At 40.2% G+C, this 25,444-nt stretch overlaps 1 protein-coding gene and 2 long non-coding RNA genes across 4 annotated transcripts in view; 2 read left to right on the top strand and 1 right to left on the bottom strand.

The window, feature by feature from the left end:
• LOC147328221 (uncharacterized) overlaps positions 1-14,771 on the top strand; it is a 15,202-nt gene extending 431 nt beyond the window's left edge. The window contains exons 1-3 of one of the 2 annotated variants that reach the window (XR_015129929.1): positions 3,163-4,291; positions 6,066-6,263; positions 13,105-14,771. This is a non-coding gene — a long non-coding RNA (uncharacterized LOC147328221). Of the gene's footprint in view, positions 1-3,162; positions 4,292-6,065; positions 6,264-13,104 lie in introns of those variants that run through there. The other variant, XR_015129928.1, reaches the window with a different exon arrangement.
• On the bottom strand, positions 1,323-20,308 carry LOC147328220 (procollagen galactosyltransferase 1-like). Its single transcript, XM_086296455.1, has 12 exons — positions 19,975-20,308; positions 14,892-15,002; positions 14,678-14,795; positions 12,200-12,334; positions 9,136-9,340; positions 8,918-9,037; positions 7,948-8,024; positions 7,750-7,856; positions 7,251-7,383; positions 6,086-6,213; positions 3,970-4,176; positions 1,323-3,845 (listed from the first exon to the last, which is right to left on the bottom strand). Exons 1-12 carry the CDS (start codon positions 20,190-20,192, stop codon positions 3,575-3,577), a joined length of 1,830 nt encoding a protein of 609 aa, XP_086152581.1. The 5' UTR covers positions 20,193-20,308; the 3' UTR covers positions 1,323-3,574.
• Positions 19,812-25,444, top strand: LOC147328219 (uncharacterized). Its single transcript, XR_015129927.1, has 2 exons — positions 19,812-20,163; positions 24,137-25,444. It is a non-coding gene; the product is annotated as an uncharacterized LOC147328219 (long non-coding RNA).

The raw sequence follows: 25,444 nt of genomic DNA, 5'->3' as shown, positions 1-25,444 counted from the left end.
GCCCTAATAGGATTAGTCTGAGTCACACAGACATGCGTCACTGCACATGAATGCACAAAAACACGCACACATGCATACGCTCCTTTGAATAATACATGCTTTGGATATGTGACCAAATGCACACAACACATGCTGAAGCTTTTTTTTTTTTTTTTAGGTGAGCCTAGAAGCATGGCTGTACTGTACAGGTGTCGATGTAAGTCAGTTATGCTTCTCTTATCATGAACTGTAATGTTTGAGTGCAAGAGATCTCAGACCGATCTCAGACATGTGGTGAAAGCATCATCTAAGAAATTAGTATACCTGAGGTTATCCATGAAGTCGGTCTGGCAGTTGGTGGAAATGGCCCTCTGGCAGTGTGTTTGAGTGTGATTGCAAGTGATATCAAAGTGGATGTACACTGTTACAGTGGTGGATGCTGATTTTTAGCCAAACATTCAAGTAAAGAGGTGAGGATATGTTGAGGTAATCTATGTGAGTCAAAAGCTCAGACTTCAGAATGCTCCAAGCACTCATATTACAACAAATCTTTCCTAAAATTGGCTCCATTTGATGTAAATAAGGGGGGATAACCCTAATATGGTCACAGCAGCTACAGCTCCCACCACCTGTTCAAGTCTTTTGATTGCAAGAGGCTGCCAATCAAACAAATATTTGCTTAAAAGAAATAATGGATGAACTGATGTGCTACACCAAATCCTACTGTAACATAAACATGGATTATTGTGAACTGTTAATCATGCAAAGCTACTCTCGCAGAGGTCAAGACTAAAAATGTCTCCCTTGAGTATAATTTCTTTAACTAATTAAATGTTTTTGTTCTAATCCAACAACAAACTCTTGATCTCAGATGCAAATATCATGAAACTGTAGGGCAGTCGGTGTAGAACGAGCACGCTTCACTGGTCAGCAATGAGTAAGCCATAATGAGTATAAACACAATGAATGGGGAGAGGTAATGGTGGCTTGCTGTAACCAGAGCTTAGCATTATGTAGTTACAGGGCAGGCAAACACCAGTGGGCACTAATTAAATAACATTCATGTCTGTGCTTAAATAAAACTGTAGTGTGCCAATAAAGGAGGCAAAGCAGATACTTTGATATTTTAGCCACTGCAGCTTTAACCACAGCCGGCAGCGTGTCAGTGCTTCCATGTACATTTAACTGAGCTTTGAGGTGCTGATGCTCTAGCGTTTCCCTGTTTCAGCCTAACTTAAATCCAGTGGAGAAAAAATGTCAACCAACCAATCCTTTCATATCAAAGGCGTTAGTCATCCTTTGGTAAAAACAAAGCAAAAAAGACACACTTTGAAAACACAGAGAACAGACAAGACTTTAGAGGTATTACAAAAAAATCTATATTCATTTGTTTTAACAAACAAAAATACAACCAAAGCTGCAAGTCTGGGTTAAAACTGCAATATGAGCTGCGAACTAAGGAAATACAAAAATCAATCCTGCTGTTATTCAAGTGTGAACAAATCCTTTGGTAACAGGTAAAACAGATACATTCATCAGTTACAAATAAGTAAGCCTAAAATTAATCTCCCAAAACATAACATGTAGTAAATAACAATGGCTGCTTGGGCCTAAATTAAAGATCAAGGTATTAAGAGTCAGAAAAGGCGAACAGAGGTGATTCCCAGCAACAGACTGAATATGAAAGATGAACGTAGCCTCATGGTTTGAAAAGGGAAACCAGTGAGAATGATCTTAAACTGACATTTTTTCCACCCAATGGCCAGCAGAGAGCTACTCGTTCTTCTACTTCTCACTGGTTTCAATCAGTTTGATTTCTTATGATTTTCATTATGTAATTATTGTTAATTTTAGAGTAATTCAGACAATAAAGGATGAAAACCGTAAAAAATCCAAGCATTCAAAATGCTCTTCTGATGTCACAGTGGCCCACACCATCTTCCCTGTACAGTCTATGTTCCCAACCTGGATGTGATCACAATAGAAATATGAAGTTTCACGACATGAATTTACAGGAAATTTATATATATCGATATCATCGATATTTATCAATATGTTAATATGGTTTTTCTTATTTTTTAGATTTGCTGGTTTATTTTAGTCCTTCTAAACTGTTAAAGCTGTTAAACTGAAACTAATGAATGACCAAAAGTGTCTTGGTGGAACGGATCCATCCAGTGAAGAGGGATAAGTGGTAGGGCTGCACGATTTTGCATAAAATGAGAATCACGATTTTTTTGCTTAGAATTGAGATCACGATTCTCTCACGATTCTCTTTTCCAGTATAAATATTTATTGCACTTATTAACTGCACATCAACTTCGTAACAGTTGAGACTGAACATAAAGCCAATAAATAAACATAAAAACAACAAATGTCTCACGTTTTGTGGTTGCCGCAAAATGTTGTACTGCTTGAAATTCCGTCTCCGTCGTTGCTCGACACTGCATGTATAGAGCAGGTAGTGCAACAATAGAAAAATAGTTGCGGGACAGCACTGTGTAGCGTTTGTCTAGGGTGTTGATCATTTTCCTAAATCCCTCGTTTTGCACAGTATTGATGGGAGCCATATCTTTCGTCAGGTGCTAAGTAATAGCCTCCGTAATTTCTTTGTTCCTGCGGGAGTTCGACGTGTATAGGGAAGCGCTGTATAAGGTTCCTGTTATTGATGTTTGGGTGGTTGACCGGGACGGATTTTCTCCTGTCACTTTTTCGTCATCCCTGACGTGCTCTCCGTTGTTTTTTCCCTGCTAATTTTAGCATCACACGGCACAGCTTCTGTATCACGTGGTATAAGGCTCCGCCCTTGTCATTTGTTGAGCAGGAAGAGTGAGCGCTTGTTTTCATGCAGATTACGTCCCGGATCAAAATGCGGTACAATTGTCGTCGTCGTGTTTTGTTTTGTTTTTTTGTTTTTTAATCGTTGTCATTTGGAAATGAGATCGCACATAAGTATGGATTGAGATCGCGATTTTCTAACGATTAATCGTGCAGCCCTAATAAGTGGCCAAACATGCTGGGAACCATGTTGGGAAATGTTTTGGTGATTGTTTTCTCCAGAGAGAGAATTTTAGACAGTAGAAGAAGAAACGTAATATAACCTTGTTATTCTTTAGGAGGTCACATTTTAACTCAGAACATACTGCAGCTTTAACGTGTGATTTAGGGAAAGTATTGGTGAAATTGCTCTGGACAGTTGAAACATTACTGGAGTGTCTTTTGGAGACATGCAAAACTGCATGTGAAATTCTCATGTTAAAAACTATTAAGAGACCAGCGGTGGACAAGGGACGTCTATGGGATGTAATAAATAAAACAAAAGCTGACAGCTGACTGTTCAAGAGTTAACTCTACATCTAACCTCCTCTCTCAAGAGAAAGATTCAATAGTGAAGAGAGAAAAATAATTTGTTCCTCATCAGCCCATTGTCCATCTGTTCCACTATGACTCCTTTATTCCACCACTTTGTTAGATTCCCTCCATATTTTCTATTTCCTCCCACTATCACAGCTTTGCTCTATTTCCCTCAGTCTTATCTCTGAATGAATGCCAGAGTTCTTTCTCTCTAACTCCTCCTCAAATCTTCCCTCCTTCATCACAGCTCGTCCCGTGCGCTCCAGTTCTCCAGTTCAGATTGCAATACGTCAGAGTTTTGGGCTTCGAAACTCAGCTCTTCTTGCTCCTGAGTTTTCCTGGACTTGGCTCGGTCCCAGTCGGTCCTGACTGACTCGTTGTCCCAGACTACTGATGTTTCCGTGTCACTGATGTAGCCCGGGTCTCCTGTGTAATGGGTCGGATACACCAGAAGCGGCTCAGCAGAAAATGCACGCAGGTCCCGACGCTCAAAGTGGTCCATGTACTCTGATCTGATGAGCGAGACAAGCGGGGATGTGATTAGATTTACAAGAGCGCCACAGAAGAGGAATCACAAAGAGGAGGCAGATAACAGGAACAAAGAGAACACGTGGAGAGCAGATGGGTTATACTTACACTGGATGTTTGTTGTACATGACAGGAAGGAACTCGTCAACAGGCAGCATCTTCCTTAGAGGATCTGCACCGAGGAGCTTCTTGGCTCCTTGTAACGACAACATGTAGCCAAGAGTCCAGTAGGAATAGTCGGCCTCCACCAGATTGTGGATGTTTGGTAACGACTTCTCTGGATGGTCCACCTGCATTCGTTTCCGCCCAATATAACTGCAAGAGTTGTTCACATATAAGAGGCACAGATCACAGATTTGAAATGACAGCTAATAACAGTAAATCTACTCTACTGTCTTAACAACTATGCTGAATCCAGATGGAAGAGATGGTAGGCATCAGATTTGAATATGACCCTTTTAGTTTTATCCTCTTGAATTAACTAAGTGAACTTATATTTTAATTAGCAACTAAGAATCAGCACACAGATGAATATTGTTTCAATTTGTTTTAAAACCCACTGTGAGCAGGCACACTTCCCTCTGTGATGCTTCAGAACATTAATGTAAAATTCTGCAGTGATGGTCTAACTGTGGAGGAAAAGTACACAACGCAAAACCTTGAGAACTACTCCTGCCCTGATGCGCCTTCTTGGGGCTTGGACACTTGCTGGGAAACTCTCATCAACAGTGAAGATTAGGGTTGGGCAATATGTAAAAATTTTCCAACTGACAATTGTCAGTCCAATAATCGGCGATGGGCGATACATGTGCGCATGTGCAGACTTTTTGATGGGCGGAGAAATGTAGTCATGCACGTGTTTACCACACAGAAGAAGTCCAAACATGGACGAACTAATTTGCCCAAAAAATAAGGGATGACAGCGTTAACCCGGTCATCACGATCAAAATTTTTAATGTGCTCAACCCATCTAGAGCGCAGAATGAACAGACTTTGGACAAACTGCCCGAAATGCGTTGACAGAGACATTTCAGGGATTTTGACTCCAGATGGGTTCATTCTTAATCGCGATAGTTGTGATGACAGTGCGTTAATGCTGACAACACTAAAATAAAATATAAAGTTGCCCATTTGGGATGAAAGAGGTAAACCTAAGGATCTAACCAAAGCGGTGTGCCGCTTGTGCAGACGTATAGTGCGAGCAAAGTACTCAAACACGACTAACTTGCATGAGCATGTACGTGTCCACCATCCTAGGCTATCACCAGCTTCTGCAGCTCCATCAACAAGCATTTGGGCGTATTCTGAGGAGGGTGCATTTGCTCGCAGATGAAAGAGGATGCTGTTAAAACAGCGCTATTATTATTTTTTTCTGTTGACTGCTTCTATTAGCTCCATCATTATTAGCAAACTTACTTATGGGCAAATAAATAAATAAATCGCCCTTATAAAAACGATCACCGATGGGCTCAGCCTATCGTCGATAGTCGATATATTCGTCCAGTCGCCCAAACCTAGTGAAGATGTGCACTGGTTAGCTGATACTGGATATCCACGGTGAAATTGCAAATGGACACAAGTAAGTAGGCAGAATGGGACCCACATCCCTTTCTCTTGCCAGACAGTAGCAAATGCATCAATTACAACGTTTGTGCAATTATAGCTTAAAAATAACTCCACATAGCAATATTGGAGTTCGATTAATAATTTCCACTTAATAATGTGATTGGAATAAATGTTTGTGTTTTAACAACATTTTTTCACACTCGCATAGTGGAAACTCTTAATGAGATATCAATGAGTCTCTGCTGCCACTATGACAAAGAACCCAGCAGCAAGAAAATTCAATCAATTCCTCCTCAGCTGTTGAATTCATAAGAAAAAAAATACGAATATAAAAATATACAATCGGGCTTTTAGAAATACTAAATATAGTTGCAGCTCAGCTCAAGCAGACTTTGCTGCAATATTTGAAGGTCATGTCTAGATGAGTCTCCCGAACAGCTCTTATTTCGGATAGTTTCAATGAAAATGCCGTAGGATGGTGCTCAGGAGTGGGATGCTGCACTGGATTATTCCCACAAGTGTTCTCAGCATCTGACTGGTGGCGTCTGAGATATCGTGTGACAGATGGTTGGATTTCACTGTAAGAGGATGATGGAGATGATAATCCTCTCTGTTTACTACACTGTGTATTTCCTCAGTTCACTGAAGCATCACTCACATGAGATCCCAGTCCAGCTTGTGTGATGTCACTTCCTGCAGCAGTGCCTGAAGGCGACGTTTGAAGAATACTTCAAAGCGGAGGTCGTCCTCGATGACCAGAGAAGTCTGGAGACCTCGGTCTACTATCTGAACGAAGACATATGGATATGGAGCATTACAGTGCTGCCAATATATTGGTGAGCCTGTGCATAAAATCCATCATGTACTTAGGTGGATTTAGTGTAACGTTTGTTAAATCCTTTTTGACCTTTATGGGTCCTTCGTACAAAATGATTACAAATGGCTAATTTTCTATAATTACACATAAAAGCCTGTGTGTTTGTTCATTCTCCCAAAATAACAGGAGAGGCTGAATACAGCTGGTTTAATTACTATACTGACTGAGCTTTTTCCTGACAAACAGTGCAGCTAAACTATGAAGTCTTTTATAAAGATTCTTTATGAAAACTACCAGTTGACCATGTAGACTGGGCACACACGACATTGGTTCCCAAATTGTAACCTAACTATTTTTGATGGCCTCCAGTGTAGCCAGGATATCCAGATAGTGGATATCTGCTTTTTGACTTCCCGGTTATTGTTTGCAAATACAGATACAATGAAAAAGGCTCATGAAAATGCAATAAGTCACTGGTTTTGCAACTGCATTTTGGTGAATACAGTCCCTTAATTGCTCTTCATGTGGACTGTTTAAATGCATGCAATCAAAGTCTATTCAAACATGATTGGTAAACAGAGGCTGGACAACAAGAGAACTGTAATTGGAGAAAGCTACCAGTCTCCTTTTCTTTGCTTATACATCCTACATAATCACATGCAGATAGCAGTTCATAGAGATTACATGCACTGCAACGCCCTTGAGTAGATGCATGCCGGGTTTTTGCCCCTAACCCTAACCCTCGCTTGTAATTCCTCTCTCTTTCCTTGCACTTTTTATATTTTCATCATGAAAATAATAATAATAAGATGTACAAATGTACAAATAAGATGTACAAATTTGTCCAAAAAAAGCAGCGCTCTCATTGAAACATATAGAAGACAAGTTTATTTGCCGCTCAAGCCACCTTTCCTCACGCAATCTCAATTATTGTGTTTTTAACAATAAACCTTATCTAAGATGTGCAGGTAGACATAATTGCCTTAGGCCAGCTCAAGAGTCTCACCTCCTTCCAGATGTTGTAATGAGACAAGAAACAACCCAGTTCACCCTTGGTTAGAGGTCGACCGTGATAAGGGTCTTTGTATCCTGGCAGCATCTTAAGCCCCATAGACTCTATATCAGACTTGTTCAGAGCTCTGAGAGAAAGAGATGGACATTGAGATTTAATATGGAATCGATACTCAAATGAAACAGTGAATAAACATGTACAACACAAATATATTCGTAAGCCATACAGGTATCAGGACTGACTGCAGAAACAAATCAATTACGAATAACTGAATAACAGCCTAACTTTTGGACAGCCCACGCGAAGGTTAGAGACATAAATAAGCAAAAAGTATGTGGCTCAGGGAATCTAGAAATAAGAGCAAGCGACCAGCTGCTTTTCACCTGGTTGTTTGTCTCAGCCCGGGCTCACTACATCAATTTACACTGCATGTTGCAGAGGCACAAATCAGGAAGACACAAGCGGTGGGGGAGGAAGAAAATGAGAAACGTACTTGCCATCCACAGCAGCAACAACCTTACAGCTGATCTCCTGCTCGTACAGAGTTCTCAGCATTCGCTCACGACGGTCAGCTCTCCGCACCAGATTTATCATAAACACCTGGGTGCACGCAGATGCAAAACACACACGTCTAGATTACTGTGCACGTATTTATGTGTGTGAGAGAGTGAATGAGTGTGTGCATGTATACCTCATCAAAGCCTATCTTGTTAGGCTGCTTGGGAGGAAGAGACAGGAAGCTGGAGGGCTCCAATGGTGGATTTTTTACTGTCAAAGAAAAAAGGAGGGGAGGGAAAAAAGAGAATGAGTAATGTGTTAGAACAGGAGTTCCCATAATGTGGTTTAGGGAACAGCAGGGGTCCACAAGATAGTTGTGAGGGATTCCCCTATGAACGCTGGAAAAAACCTACAGTTTATGTTTTCCTTTGATTTCCTTTGATGTAGTATTTTGCAAGATACTGGTAAGTATTAAAACCGTGTTATAATCAGGTTATTATTATCTTGTATTAGTATTTGTTGTGTGGTTTGTCTTTCTTTTTCTAAAAAGTGATACTTACATATTTTATTCATTCTCAACTCTATATTTTTACTCTGAGATCACACTGGAGTAGCTTTTCATGAGTTAAGAATAATTCATATCTAGCGTATACTGTGCTTTCATTCTCTTTCTGAAACATGCCTCTTAGCTCTTCTCCCTTACAGCCATCCTTCCCTTTAAACTTTCCTGTTTGGCTACCCCTCACAAACAGATGGTACTGTACTCTGAGCTGCGTGTCTGAGATGACCATATCATCATGCCTACCATGCTCATTTGTCATGAGTTATACAGCATATGGCACTGCTTTGGTAGAAGGTCACACCGCTCTAACTCAGTGCATTTATTTTGTTACTGAGGGAACAGCAAAAGACGACAGTTGGCTGGCGTGAGGATTTGGTTTTGATGGAAAAATTTTTAAATGCAACTCAATGCTACATACCAGACGAGGCAAGTGAAAGATGTCTTGAGTACCAACAGCTCAATCTGTTTGAATATAACTAGCTTAAAGACTTCTGAGACATAAACAACTTTATTTGCCTTAATCACAAGAAAACTTGCACCCAACGAGTAAACACAAACAAATCACTTCTGCATTTCTGAGCGCTTTGATCTTTTGACTCACCCATGACTTCAAGGTGAGTATGCAAAAAGCTCTCTGCCTCATCCTGCAAGGTAGCATGAGAACGCATTGGCACCGGGAAATGCCCATAAGTCTCCTTGTTGCAGATATACATCTGCACATCTGTAGGCAAGAGATGAAAAACAAGCTTACACTTTCTTTTTTGAGAACTTTAATGGACCTACCACATAAAAACTCCAGCTCTATTGCCTTTAACTCACCTGCCATGCGCGCTGAATAGGCAAAGACAATGACATCATCCAGGGCCCAACTGTATTCTGGGTGTGGTGGATAAAAGGCCAGCTGACGGGAGGCCTCTTTTCTAAGGTCCATCAAGTAGGTAGAGTGGACCATTGGTACAGGAAAACAGCCACGACGCTCCTGCCTGCGGATGGGCATATAAGCTGGTGTGCGCCTGTAGTAACCCTGCAGGAAGTGCAGAAACACTGTGTGCTATAGTTACAAACAGCTCTCAGCTGTGTCCAATTTATAAGGTGAGCAAGAACCTGAACTGAAGGACTGGGATTTGAAGTTTCTGAATGCCTGTAGCACTTCGTAGGAGGTTGAAATATCGACATATTTTTTTAATTTATGACAAAATACATTTTCTAAGAGCAAATCTTGAAATTCTGGGTTGCGCTGACATGGAAAAGACATTGACTGATTGCCTTCTGGCAACAGGCCTATTAACTGTACTGAAGGAAATGTTCTTTAGAGGAATCAGACTGTTGGCTGAAGATGGTTTATTTTGTCTAGAGGACAGTCAGCGTCCTCATGTCTATTCTGATCTGAAAAGAAACAAAGATGAGTTCTGAAAGGCGTCCTGCCAAGACAGGAATAGATCACTGACAGCTTGTGTGATGAATCAGATATGCTGTCAAAATCATGGCAGCAGTGTCTGCATACTCAGGGAAACATGTTTCAATTCAATTCAGAACAATTTACTTTGGGTAATAAATAAATAAATAAATAAATAGAGGTATATATTTACTCATTTGAATAAACAGAGACAGCAGTGGCGTCTGGTGAAGCAAGTGGTAGCAAGTGGCGAAAGAACAAATTAAAAAAATGACTGTTTATGCTGTCTGTGTACCAGCATGTTATGTTAAATATTATATATGGACAAAGCAAAACTTTTAATTTCCAAAGGAATTCCACGGCATATACAGTCGACAGCCACTTTGTTAGGTACACCTTGCTAGGGCAGGATTGGGCCCCCTTTTGCCTCCACAGCCACCTTAATTGTCCATGGCATAAATTCAACACAGAGCGGGAAACATTCCTCTAAGACTCAGATCTATGTTGACACAATAGCATCACACATTGGTACAAATCTCTTGTTCCCAAAGATGATTGAGATCTGATGACTGTGGAGCTCATTTGGAGCTCATGGACCACTGTGGATATAAAGCAGGGGTCTCAAACTCCAATCCTCGAGGGCCGGTGTCCTCAAACTGTCCCTGTTGCAACACGCTTGAATAAAATTAGAAGGTCATTAGCAAGAGTATAGAACTTGATTGCATGCTGAAGTGGCAACCCTTAACCCTTAAATTTCAGTAAATGTAAGTGTTTGAAAAAATGTACTTCTAAAAGTAATTTTATTGCACGATGTTCATTCACTCATGGCTGAAATACCACCTCAGCATGCAATCAAGTTCTATAGTCTTACTAATGACCTATAAATTGTATTCAGGTGTGTTGCAACAGGGACACATGGAAAAGTTTCAGGAAACCGGCCCTCGAGGACTGGAGTTTGAGACCCCTGGTAAAAAGGGATGAACATGGAAATGGGTCCAAAGTGTTACCACCCGGAAGAGTCGACACAAGGCAAGATGGATCCACGCTTTAACGTTGTATTTTTCCAATTCTGACCCCACAATCCAAGCGTTGCAGCAGGAATCAAGACTCGTCAGACCAACACTTTTCCAGTCACCTACTGTCCACTTTTGGTGACGCAGCGCAAATTGTAGCCTCGGTTTCCTGTTCTTATCTGACAGCAGCATCACTTTCAACAGCTTCAAAGTTCAACATGATGTATGTTCAAATATGTTCTTCTGCAAACTTTGGTTTCTTTGTAACGGGTTGTTATTTGAGTCCGTTCCTATCAGCTTAAAGCAGTCTGACCATCCTCCTCTGAGCTTTGACATCAACAAGCATTTTTATCCAGCGAGCTGCTGCAGGTGTACCTAACAAAGAGTATATAGCACCTACACATCAAACACACTCCATTCACTACGCTGGTAATAATAAAGACTCTACCACACCTTCAAATTGGTTAATTTACAGTGTTTCTAAAGTTAGGTATTGTACAAATATAATTTCCTGAAGCACAAGAAAAAAAACACTCTGTAAATGTTCTCCTAGATTATTTTTCAGTGTTTGGAGGACGGCAGGAAATGTGTTTTTCTTTTCCACAGCAGAAATATTAAAATTTTACAGACTATCAGTAGCCAACAAACTAAATAGTGGATTTCATTATTCATCCAGGATATAAAAAGAGGTTTTTAAGACACGTTATAAAGAGACTAACCTTGATAACAAGGAATATTCCGATTGAAGGACGCTAAATCTAATAGCTTTTTAAGGCCACTTTGATTAAATTTAAGCTCTTGCATTTACAAAAAGGCTTAAAAAACACATTCTGCAAGTACAGCATTCATTTTTTAAAAAGCAAAGAATTTGTTGGACAAAAGCTAAGCGGAAAATTAGAAGAAAAGTATAAAACACTATTTCCTTTCAAGCAACTGACCCCCTGGCTTAGGTTCTCCATCTTCCCAAGCATAAGAAAATGACACATAAATCTTATCCATCATCTGAAGACATTTGAAAAATGGATTTAGAGACGTAGCAGCAATTTCTCAAAAAGTTAAGATCTTAATTTTGCATCAATTTAAGGCTTTAAAGATCTGAAGACAACCGATGATGAATAATCTTTGCAGTCTCTTTTCTTTGTGTCGCTGTGATTAAAACCTGAAGCTAGCAGAAACTTAATTAAGTGTTATAAATTTAACGATGCACAGAAAAAGGAAAAAAAAAAACATCCAAGAGATGCACCATCTTGCGGTTTATCATTTCGAGTCGGTGGATAATAGCATTTTCTAAATACTCTTATTGTGCTATTGTGCTTATTGCATTTTAGACTGTTCTTTGCCATCTGGTTGTCACAAATTAATACGTTATTCACACATCCAAACTGCTAACAGAATGCATAGGATGTGAGATACCACATAGCCAAAATTTAAATGGGGTGTAAATGGATAGCAGCTCAAAAGAAATCTGCAGTACCTGTGAGGTCATACCGCACCAGAAGCTGGAGTATGCAGCTCTGGACTCCAACATGGGAGCTACAATGGTCTTGTTTTCCCTCATCAGCTTCCACAACACATCCTGATTGGTGAGCAGATTGTCACAGTCGGCCACCTGCGGACAGACGAGAAGGGCACAGTATTGACTATCGCACACAAAGGTACACATGTAAGCACCCAAAATGTCAGCCATTGCTTCACAATAATTGACTGAGCCACGGCAACATGGCTTGATCATTAGACACTGCAAGCATAGGCCGCTCCTTCTTAGACCTTTTCACCTCGAAGCACGTAATTTTTATAAAACCCTTACAAACAGACTGCACTAGTATTTGCTGTAGGCTCATTTTTACTGAGTTTCTGTTCTGAATTGATTTTCAGGGAACATTTTTTGTTGTTTTCTGTTTTTTGTTCAGTGCCAAAGTCTTTGCCTCATTACATCTCAACAACGACAACAGATGCACTCCAACAAGTGCTCCCAGACAACTATGTGTGTGTGTATGTCTTCAGCATAAAATGTATCCTCTGATATTGGCTTTTTGCACACGCACCTTCAGTACACTTACATTAGGCATTGATTTTCCAAGTCTCTAAAATTCTACTGAAGGGACAAAGTGTAATTCCTCTGAAGGATATTCCCTCGTTTGGTCTTCAGATGATGGTAGCAAAGAGTGCTGTTGAACATATGGGTCTAAAATCTTCTAATTACTGTGTGCATATGGTTCACATCATTTTCATACTCATCAAGCTATTCAACGGCTCCTTGTGCTTTGTGGATGGGGGTATTTTTGCTATGAGAGAGACCAAGTGTTTATTAACAAGATAAAGGTGATTACTGTGCAACTTTGTACCGATTACCATTTTCACTTTCCTCTATTGTGACAGCTGGACCCAATCCATGCAAGCAGGAATATACACCACAGCTTAACAGAACCACCAGACCCCCACAGAGCATTCAGCGTTTTCCTATAATTTGCCAACCATATGTGCCTTGGCCTTGGCCAGTGTTTGTCCCAATAAGTCACAGGAACTTGTGCTAGAAATGTAGCATAAATGTAGTTAGTTTAAAAAGAAAGTTTTCTCAGGACTCTATGCAGTACATCCCATGATTCATTCAACAGCTTGCAGAACCATCTTTAGCAGCCTTGGAGTAATTGTTTTTCTGTTTAAAGAAATTCTGGCCCACTCTTCTTTACAACGTTGCTTCAGGTTCGAGGACATTTGTTTATTCACGCCTCGCTTAAGGTCGTGCCACAGCATTTCAATTAGGTTGAGGTCTGGGCTTTTTCAACCACTTTTCGTTTTGTAATAGATTTGCTGCTGCGCTTTGCATTACTGTCATGTAACAAGATGCAATTTGGGTCAAGCTTTAGCTGTCAGACAGCCTCTAGCATAGTGATCGTGGCTCAAGAGTTGGGAGTTCGCCTTGTAATCGGAAGGTTGCCGGTTCAAGCCCCGGCTTGGACAGTCTCGTCGTTGTGTCCTTGGGCAAGACACTTCACCCGTTGCCTACTGGTAGTCCTTAGGGACTAGTAAAGCGCTATACAAATACAGGCCATTTACCCTTTTTACCATAGCATTCAACTCAGTGCAAAAAAAGCCGTAATAATCATCCCACCACCACCGTGCTTGGCAGTTGGTATGAGGTGTTTGTGCTAATGCTGTGTTTGGTTTTAGACAACCTATGCATTATGGTCAAACATCTCCACTTATTGTTCCAAAACTCTTGTGGTTTATGCAACTTTGCACAGAGTCCTATGAAAACTCTCTTTTTCACATGACTGTATGTAAAACTACATGGTAGGAATTAGTGGAAAATCTTTTAAATTGTTATTTCTTACTTACATCGCAAATATTAATAAAAATCAATGCATATCTCCCTGTTTGCCTAATATATGAAGGAATGATGTAAAACAGTCCTATCTCAAAGTACTGGCTAACTGGCCACAAGTTTACTTGTGCACAGGTATTAGCACGCAAGAGTTCTAAATAATAATGGTTTAAAACAATAAAATTGTATAATACACTGAAAACCTAACTTCTTGTGTCCTTTTGCATTGTCGAATCGAAACAGCTCTAACAAAACAGCAAAAAAACAAAACAAAACAAGCTCATTTCTGGCAGTGTGCCATTCAGCCTTTAGTTACCAGCTACACGGAGCTGTAGTTGTTTACAAGTGCAAAAGCACCGTTCTTCCCTGAACTAGGGTTTTAAAACTATAAAGAATTTAACACTTGACACAACAGCATTAGTAAAAATGTCAGCCTGAAATTTGCATATTTTGAATTTTTTACCTCAGTTCTCTGAAGAGATATAAGCATTTGTAGATAATGTGGATGAGTGGCTGTTAAGAGAGTGGAGTGTCATGAATCAGCGTATTGTAATTTCCACAGATATCGCCTTATTCACCGAGCTGAGAGCACATAGTTGTAGAGCTGCAGAGTGGATGATAGCATACCAGAAGATAGTCTGCCCATATCTCACGGGCAGTGTCCAGCGCTGCCTGACGGAGCTTCATTACATGTTCATAACGGAGATTATTCCAGTGCTTGGGCCCCACCTCATCTTCAAAGGCACTGAGGCATGCAAAGACAGACGCATTAAGTAATGTGCACACCACGCACACACAAACACGCACAGAGACCCATTGTCACACATGGGCACGCACGTACCTGGGTTCATCTTCGGGTCTCCACTCCACATAGTGGTAATAACTCTGGACCTTGATGAGCCACTCTCTTAGGATGGCTGTAGTGTTATCTATGTTGTGGTCTGTCGCCACCCTGTGGGAGTGATGACAGGAGAGAGCGAACTCTGAGTAAAGAACAGTTCTGCTGGTACCAAGTATTAAGACTTAATTTGGCTTAAAGGGAGATGAACATGTATCATTATGTGTGAAATTTATTATTACAATATACAGTATATTAGAGACATGCTGGAATAGCATTGGTCCCAGTCCTAGCATTAATAAGACAAGGCTGTGAATCCTAGGAAAACTATTTTTGGTCGGTGTCGCTATAAAATTCTGTTTTATTGGGTCACTGACTACATTTCAAACAACCACAGTAATCCCTGTACATGATGTACTTTTATTTATTAATATTCGCCAGCATTTATTATTCTGCCACTCAAACAGCATTTTCTCAGCAGGAGCCCTGTTGTTTTCTCTTCTGTTCTTTCTCATTTACTGCAGTCAGCTAATGTCTCTGCATAAATAGTTACACAAAGCTTCTGCTTTTGGAAGAAGAATGATCCTGTTCAGTTTTATACACTGAAGTATGGAGGTGGTAGAGAGGATTATAGATTGATTATCGGTTGTTTTCCAATCAGGATTGTGAGTTGTTTCCAAAAATCAAGTGGGAAATGTTTTGTGCATTAAGTAATAAAGTTCAAATAGTTTGCAACACTTGCCGGTGCACAAACTCAACATTTTAATATTCCAAAATCATACAGAAATGAGCATCAGTAGATCAACATGTCTTGACTGGAATAAAGCCATTTAATAACTAGGTGAAAATTTCAAATATCAATCAACTGTAGAAAATATTTCAGCCTTAAAATTCAAGTCATTTTAGATTTAATTATCCACCATCTATTTATATGGCAACAATAATTTTTTATTGTAAGGTAAAGCCCCAACAAACCTTATAATGCTATTATGGTGTTAGCAAACTAAACCTTGTTAAACATTCAACAGAGTTGGATCGAGTTCAGCATTCATTCTAGAGATAAAGGACTAGGTGTTCTAGTCCTGGTGAGGAAAGATTTAGCATCATTAAATTAGCTGATACCTGTTTCTGTGTTTTGCACCTACAGTTTATTAATGCATCTTGCTAACTAGCTTTAGCTGATAAATTGGGATTCAACCTTTTTATTCACATATGACAGTTTCAAGATAACAATAACAACATGTAAGTGGCTGAAACACCAACACTGAGACTTCAAAATACAGAGTCAACAACCAGTGGGCTGATACAATGGCCACGTGTTTCGTACTGTCTGTGCTGTGTACTGGTTAATCACAAACTTTGTCTTGCGAAACAAAGCAACTAGAACTCTGAAGGAAACGAAACAAGCTGAAAAATGCTGAAACAGCCCACAGAGCTAAGATGTATGAGAATATTTGGGTGGTGAGCTCAAAGTCATTGCATAAGCCCCTGAAGGTTTTTTATCCATGGTCACAAACCTTCAGAGGCTGGAACCTAAAATTAATGTATAAGTAATGTATATAATAAATATTAGTAATACATGTTAATATAAAGCAAGGTCATTTTTCATGTGCTGCAGCCTGGCATTCTTTCAGCTGATGACACGGGGATACTCTACACATTCTCATCCCTGACATGCATTCACCAATGCAGATTTCAGTTACAGTCGAAGTTAAAAGGTTGGATTGCATGTCTTTAGCATAATTAGAATGGTCCCTTACTGCTTATTCTGTCCTGTACCTGACTGCCTTTATGTGACTGCCTTGTGATTTCTGTAAGTAGGCTTTAGAAATATTTCTTCAGGCTTCTTAAAGGACACTCTGATCTTCTTTGAATGCCCCGAACGTGTTGCCTTTTATTCCATTCTCTATCAAAGTGATCCCACACCGCATTAATAACTTTGAGGTTTGGACTCTGGGGAGGCCAATCCATGACTCAAAGTTTTTTATTGTGTGTGTTTTTTTATCTAAGTAAGCTTTTACTGCACTGGCAGTGTTTTTAAGATCACTGTCAGACTGAAAATGAAACTGTCCGCTAGCACTGGGTGAAATGCTGCACTAAATCGTGTTTTACAAATGGATGTAGACAGTCACTGTTGGTTGGTTGGTTGGTAATTTATTTCAACATGTGAACAATATACAAGTACATTTAGAAAAGAAATAAGAGAGAGAAAAAAATACTATACAAATTACATACAAAAAACCATTCTGATTAATTTACATGTTGAAAGGGACTGTTGTACCTGTCTGTTGACTAAATTTTTCAAGTTTGGATTCATCAGTTAATAACACCTGTTGCCACTAATTTTCAGATGTGTCTCAGGTCCTGTGTTAGGTCTTTCCTGGATTTGTTCACATTTGTTAAGGTTATGTCTTTAAGACACTGTTTTGACCTTCTTGATAAAAAAAAATGTTATTTTTCATACATTCAACTAAAGAAATGACGTGTTTTTTGTGACAGGCTACTAGTAACAAAATGTCTAAATTTAAATGAAATAGTTGCTAAATTGTCTGTTATGTTTAGACACGACGCTGGTTCAACACTTGAGTTGGGTGTCTGTTTTATTAATGGGTCAGTGTTAAGTGGCTCAATAAACAAAATGAAAATGACACAAAGACTAAGCTGAACATGAGTGAAATGTTCAAAGAAAAACTTGGCAATGAATATGTTGATATTTAAAGAGTGCAGTTTAATGGCAACCTAAGACATTTTAGGACATTGATAGTCTGAACCTGGAGGACAAATTCACAGTGCAAAAAAAACTAACCCTAAAGAAAACAAACATGCTCCTGGCTGTGCTGCTCGTCTAATGGACATTTTGGGGGATTGGAAACAGCAGGATCCTCTGCTGAACACTTTTGGGTCTTAGCAAGAGACAGAACTCTCATCACCAGCGATGATGCTGACTGATAAAATCTTTGACATCAAAGTTGACATTTTCTCTATATCCAAGTTCAAGCTCCACAGTGAATTAACAGCTACACTCCTACTAGTGCTCAAAATGAGACTCCCAGCGCTGCTGGAAGCAGTGCAGGGCTACAAAAGGATGTGACCTTGAAGAAGATAACAAGCAAATGTAAATCAGCTTTTGATTTTCATACGCTCAGTTGCTGAACTTCTTGAATGCTCTCATAATCCTTTTTATGGCCTTGCTGTCATTTGAGGTTCAAAGCGTCACATCACTAGTATCAGGTGTGGACGGGGAAAGAAAGGCAGACAATAGAGCCACAGAAGGGGAGGGTGGCATTCAGCTGCTCTCTGTGCTATCATAACAAATCTAAGTGTGTCAGGGAGGGGCAGAGACAAAGACAGAAACACAGACGGAGCGTGAAAGAAGGAAAGAATGTGTAACACGGCAGAAATGGATTTAACTCCAACCCTGTCATGTAATGAGCGTCAGTCAACGTGCTGCTGATGTTAGCCTTCCCATCTGTCTGTGGCGTTTTTAACACAGCAGTGTCATGTGACCAGCTAACCAATCTATCTTCTTCTCCCACGCTCTCTCTCTCTCTGCATGTGTCTACTTCTTTTCTCTCTGTTGGACACAAATTTCTGACAGCTGTGAAGTTCTGAATGGCCAGAGGTAGTGAATTAAAAAGGGTTTGTGAAAAATAAATATGTGCGATTGCAGCCATGCCTAACGGATATGAGAGAGCTAGGGAAAAAAAGGCAGGAGGAGGAAGATGATTTATGGCTTGATGATAACATCCCCACTGCATGTCCCTGCAGAGCACACACACTCACCAGTGTGTGTGTGTGTGTGGTTGTGTGTGTGTGTGTGTGTGTGTGTGTGTGTGTGTGTGTGGCCGTTTGCCAAGTATTTCATCTTAACCTGTCACGTTGATAACTGCAGACATCGACAGGTGGCAAGCCAGCAGCTCAGAATATATCTTTCACACTGCATTTCAAAACTTTTTATATCAGCTCTTCCACGGAGAGATGAGCTATGTTGTATATCAAAGAGAGCCCGCTGAAAACTGGCTGCCACATGGGCATGGTTAAAATCAGGCACAAATATCTGGCTCAGACACAAGGAAAGAAGCTCAACATCCAGGTTGGTTTGTTTGAAGAGGCACACGGACACTTGAATCCCTCGTTCTGGGTCTGATGGAAAAAGTTTCAATTCAGCATTTAAATGAAGCACGGCATCCTCTGATCAAACAGCCATTTCACAGGAGTGACTGATGTTTAGTTTTAATTCCCCTTCCTGCTGTCACATTAAACGCAACTCTGCTAGAGGCGTTTAGCCCCTCATTTTCCTTCATTAGACCACTGGATTGCCAACTAGGATATAATCTAACCTGTCAGGTGTGAATGCTGATGAAAAATTTAAAAGAATCTCTCAATTTTCAAGAACAGATATACTAGCAGGGGATCACAGGAAGTTAGCAGAGCTGGAGACAGGAAAAATCTAGAAGGAGGGGGGCTGGGTAGCAACAGAAAAAAAACAGCCTTAAGGTAAAAGAAGATAAGTCCTGCGGAGGCGTTTTAATACACGGGCTCACATTCACAGTCTATTGTGTCTGGTCGCATTGTAAAAGATGTATTCAAAATTGTTTTAAATACTAGTTTTGTTTCCAGACGACTTTGGGAGACGACGATGAGGAAGGGGAAGAGGGAGGGGAAAGAAAGGGGAGGGATAGGGGAGAAAGAGCGGGACTATGTAAGAGAAGCTCCGTGACTGAATGGAACTTTTCCTGGGCTTGACTCTGCAGGCGGAGTTCGCCCTCCCTGCTCTGCCAGCTCAGGTCCACACAGTAGGGGAAGCCACGCTGCTCCTAGTTGCACTCATTTCATCACTGGTGTCATTTACAAAGATAAAGCCCACGCTGCATATGTGTTCCCACAGCTTTAGAACACAGCGCCCCCATCTGATCGAATCTCACAAGCGCACGCGCAAACGCACGCAGAGTTTTCCTCTATAATTTAAACCCGGGCTCGACGTGTCTCTCGTGCGCCACTGAGATCTTACAGTGAATCCCATTTTGTTGTACTTTAGTCAGCTAGTTCCTTTAATATGTTGACACGACACACTGATGACACTCACCACAGCGCAATGCGGTCCTTCGGGTAGTTCAGGCGCTCGATGGTTCCGAGGAACAGCGGCAGAGAGTGCGCCGAGTTGCGACAGACCAGCGCGATAACGACCCGGGGAGCGAGGATCGGAGACTCGGGGCTCCAGCGCTCCTCGGGGAAATAGCCCCAGCTCCGGCCCGGCAGGAGAACGAACAGCAAGGTAAGCAGTAGCGAGGTGACCCGGTGCATGGCAGGGGCGAGTAACTCCTAGAAGCCAGGGCGGACAGAGAAGGAGACTGGGGGATGTAGTAGCCGAGGGTCCCGCTGTTGTATTATGCCGACAGTGTGTACATGGCAGACGAGCTGGCTGAATTAAAGGGCAGGTCTTGACTGCTTTAAGGGGAACTCTCTGCTGTCCAAAGGCCGTTGCTTCGCAGCCGCTATGCACCACCGTTACAGAGAAAATTAACCGTGAGCTACTGACAGGTTAAGCTAGAATGAATCCTACCTAATGAAACAACCTTATCTTTCCTATAAGGCCGACTGGACTCACACTTTGCCATATGCTGCCCTCCCCTTTAAGAATAGATCCAGCTGTAGCAGATGGAAAGCCATTTGGGCGTGTCGGATGTGTTGAGCACACTGCAGGCCTGTCATACCTCTGCAAAATATCGTCCAGAAACTCTAAACTAAGGGGATTTACGCTCTACTTTGGAGCTACTGTTTGAGTAAAACCTTTCATCTCATGCCGTGTCCCATAATCATGCACTTGTTATACCCAAGTGACAATATAATCATGATAATGACAATAATGGTGATTTTTGTATACAGAAATATTAATTACAGAGCAAATAATTAAAATCATGGTGTACAGCAAACCTAAGCACTACCAGGCATTTTAGTGATTAACGCTAAACTTGAATGATTAAAATGAAAGATATTAGTGAGAAATGATTCCCGGATCTCAACGTGAGAAGAAATCCGCAGGTATAAGATTGTGTAATTGGCCAGTGTTGAGTCCTTTTGCTGGAAAGTGGTGGCGCTGAAGGTACTGCAGTACCCCCTAGTGGATAGAGATGACCTACATGTCTACAATTACAAATGAAAACATAAAGTACAACTCAGACTCCATAAGCTACTTTTATTTTTCCTTATATTTTTTTTCTTGGCTGCTTGCTTTAGTGGTTGCCATAGTGGATCATCTGGCTCCATCTCCTCCTATTCTTAGCCTCCTCTGTCACACCAATCCTCTGCATGTCCTCCCTCACTACATCCATTTATCTGTGCTCTTCCACTTTTCCTCCTGCATGGCATTTCTACAAGAAGTATCAGTATAACTACCTTTGTCTTTGCCATCATATCAGCTAGTACTCTCTGTTTACCAGCTATAGCTTACACCTACTCTCAGCTCTTCACTTCTAACTTCCCTTCTCTCTTGTCGCCTCCCCCTCTCCTCTTCCTTTGTCTTCGGCCAACAGTACCGTAGTTTCCACAGGCTCCTTGTTGGCCAACAGCACCAGAGGCAATCATTGTTAATCTCCGACCAGTGCGGAATGGGACCCTCCTTTCTGGTGCTCTTTAATATACAGTGCACTGGCTTGTCCCCATATACATGCATAGGGCTGAACGATATATCGCATTTGCGATAATATCGCGACATGATCAAGTGCAATTTTCTAACCGCAAAGGCTGCGATTATACTCTGGACATGTCCAAATTCATGGGCTGCATCCTCCTGAGGCCGCATTTGTAGACCGATTACGTCACAGCGACGCGCCGAAGGCTGTCCAAATTACTACCATATCCCAGAATTCATAGCGCGGCCCAGCCAAACTCCAGTTTCCAGCAATGGCGGCCGCTGCTAAGTTTTAAAATTACTCATACTAATCTTTCAGGGTCACAAAATAAACTTTTAACATATTTTCAGGCGAGAAAGTAAACATCAAATATCTGCTCGGTTTATCAAGATATCCCATATTTGCAAAAGTGCTTCGACGTTTTCAGAGGCGTCTGCTACCCACCAGCTCGACAGCTAGCCGGGAGCTCGAGGGTTACTGATGCGGCCGAGAACGGCACAACTCCCGGCACATCATTTTCAGATCACCGCGGAGTTTCGCTGCTCGGGTTAAACGTAATATATAAGTCACTTAGACAACCTAAAAATGTTATTGTTGGGCTTTTTTCAGTGTTTTGTTTGTTCGTGAGTAAATCGGTTTGGCTGAGATTAAAGTTATTAGATTAGATAAAATAAAACTTTATTAATCCCCCGGGTGGGTTCCTCCTTGGTTTTCACACAGCTGACTAAACGTCAAACAGAAAACTTATTAAACAGAAGTATGAGACAGTCGAGAATTTACACCAGTGTCTGGTTATATTTTAGATAGCAAGAAGCAGACGGTCGAGTTTATTAAACTCCACCGAGACAGCGGTGACGCTAATCAGAAGGCTAGACTGTCCAATTTCACGGCTTTAAATTTTAAAGGCGTGTTTGTGTGTGTGTTTATACAATTGCTATTATGTTTGCACTTTATGTGTAATGTTACTGACTGCAGAGATCAGTAAGATGTGTGTATTTTTTATTTATTAGTTTTATTTATTTAATATTATTTTTTAATTTAATGACTGTCTAGTAGTTCACAGATGTCGAAAAACTGAGTGTGGTAAAGCCACTGATTTTTTTATGTATATTTCTGCAATCTGCACATTGTACTGACTTTCATTTTAATGTTTACACCAGGGTTCCTTGTCAGCACTTTATGCTCAGATGTTTGTAAGCTAAAAATAAACTATTGTGTATGTTCAAATATACTGTTGTGATTGAAGAAGTTAAATAAAAATGTCAGTCATCAATTCATGCATCACCTCATGTCATCATAACAGAGGTCTGTCTTCCAGGAAAGAACAGTTTAAAATTAATGTAATATAGTATTGGCCATACTATATGATGTATTGCTTGTCTTTGTTTAATAATACAGAAGACAAAGACCTTAAAAAATAATCGCATATCGCATCGCAATCGCAATATTGGGGCAAAAAATCGCAATTAGATTATTTTCCATAATCGTTCAGCCCTATACATGCATACATACATAATAAGATTTTAATCACTGTGAATCCAAAGTAGAAGTGCGCTTTTGAAAGCATTCAGTATGGCCACTTTTTAATGGTTTGATACAGCAATCCATTTCTGTTATTAAGCATATTATTAACTACCTGTTAATAATAATCACTGATAAATGCATTTATAAACACACAGCACTCGCAAAAGTCTTGAAGCATTCCTCATTTATTTATAATTTGCTTTAAAAAAGACGGACTTTATTGTTTAAGTGGTCTTGAGCTATAGTCTTCCGTGATTTCTGAAGGTCTTTTAAAGGTTGTTTTTTTTGGACATGGGTTGTGCTTTAACTAATTTTTAGACCAGAAGACACAGCAGACAAGGGTGTCACTGTTATATTATACTGACATGAGATTGGATTGGCGCTGGCTGAATTAAAAGGCAGGTCTGAACTGGTTTCAGGGGAACTCATTGTTGTCAAAAGGCCATTGCATGCCAGCTTGTATGCACCACAGCTACAGTAACATTGAACTGTGAGTGAGGTACTGAGAGGTTAGGTTATGATAAGACAAATCCTCCTTATGTATTCAAACAACCTTGTCTTTTTAATAAAGCCATCTATACTTTCCCTTTGACATATGCTGTCCTCCCTTTTAAGAATACATCACACAGTCTGCTCCTTGTACCTGAGCATTACAAAGTTTTGTTTTTGTTTTGTTTGTTAAGCAACTCACTTATGACCCATTCAAACATAAAAAGGCATCTAACTAAATGGATGTGTTGTGTCTACACATACAGACAGCTTAGGAAAGGAGCAATTTTAAATTGTGTCTTTAGGCACTTTGTTAATAGCAGCCTATCACGGACAGTGACTGTCTGCAGCCATCTGTAAAACACACCGGAGGCTCTGAAATAGTTTGGTGCTGTATTTCATCCAGTGATGTTGGGGATCTTGTGAAAAGAACTCTGGAACTATGAATAGATACATTTTAATCTACCATATTATATCAGCTGTTTGGCAACAGATTCATGTTTCAGCCTGAAAATAATTCCAAATGCATTCACAATGCATAAAAAGCATAAATTAATATAAAACCACACAGTGAAACCATTATTTATGGATTGGTCTCCCCAGAGCCCGGACCTCAACGTTACAGAAGCAGTGTGGGATCATCTTGAGAGCATGGAACCAAAGGAAGCCAAAATTCAAGAAGAACTTTGAAATACCATTCAAGAAGCCTGTAGAACAATTCCTGAAGACTACTTTAAAAAATTACAAGTTTGCCTAAGAGAGTTCAGACTGTGCTGAAGAATAATGGCGGTCATAACAAATACTGACTTTCAAGCTCCTTAAAATTGTACAAATAATAATTGTATAAAAAAAAAAATATATATATATATATATACATATATATATATATATATACACACACACAATGAAACTGCCTTTCATAAGTTATAACCGTTGTTGTTTACTTTGCCTATATATGTTGTCTTATGATCAGTATCCATATTAAATAACAGCTTATTTGGTAACTGTTTTATCAGCATTTGTGGAAATCTGCCTTTTATATGGTGTCCAGCTGCAATATGTCTGTGCAACCTTTAATATGTTTTCTTACATGGTTTTCCCTTCACAGACAAATATGAGCTTTAAATTTATATGAACTGTATTTTTCAACGTATTTATTCTGATATTTTTCATATGGTGCTGAGGGTGTCATCCTAAAGTCACACATATTGTATCATCCTCACAACACCCCCACATGAAACATGTTCTCACAGCTACGGTTTTGCTTTATTATAGCATCTTAAACTATTAACGCCTACTGCTGCGCTTATTTATGTAGCATTTTCTTTCTTATCAATCACTCAAACCCCTTTAGACAACCAGTCTTTTTACCCATATATTTTATTGCATTATAATATAAAACAAAAGCACATATTTTTAATTCGACCCTAAGTTTGAATCACCAGTTAACCTAATATGCCTGTTTTTAGGAGGAAGCCGGAGTCAACCTTCAGGCACACGGAGAGCATGCTCGGAGAATCCCAACTGGGATTTGAATCAGGAACCTTCTAGCTCTGAGGCAACGTTTGCACCATTGTGCTAAGAACATGCACAGATCAGGCATAAGATTATGACCACCTGTCTAACACTGAGTGGCCCTTTTCAGACTCATTCAAATCCTTACACTTGACAATTTTTTCCTGCTTTTAATGCATCAGCTTTGAGAAGAAGAAAAAAACATCGATTTGATCCCTAATATAACCCACCCATTAACAGGTGCCATGATGAAGAGATAATCAGTGTTATTCACCCATCAGTGGTCATAATGTTATGCCTGATGCGTGTATTATAGTCTCTTTTCTTCTGGTAGTGTAATTAATGTGCATTTTACAACCTAAATAAATGTACATGACCTTTATGTACAAGACTTTA

Source organism: Aulonocara sp. 'chitande type north' Nkhata Bay, linkage group LG6 (genome assembly GCF_057382095.1).
Source record: "Aulonocara sp. 'chitande type north' Nkhata Bay isolate Kocher_YH1m ecotype deep benthic linkage group LG6, A_spYH_male_GT1.1, whole genome shotgun sequence".
In the NCBI taxonomy this organism is placed as follows: Eukaryota; Metazoa; Chordata; class Actinopteri; order Cichliformes; family Cichlidae; genus Aulonocara; species Aulonocara sp. 'chitande type north' Nkhata Bay.
Note: the sequence above shows the minus strand (reverse complement) of the source record. Positions and strands in the feature narration are given on the sequence as shown.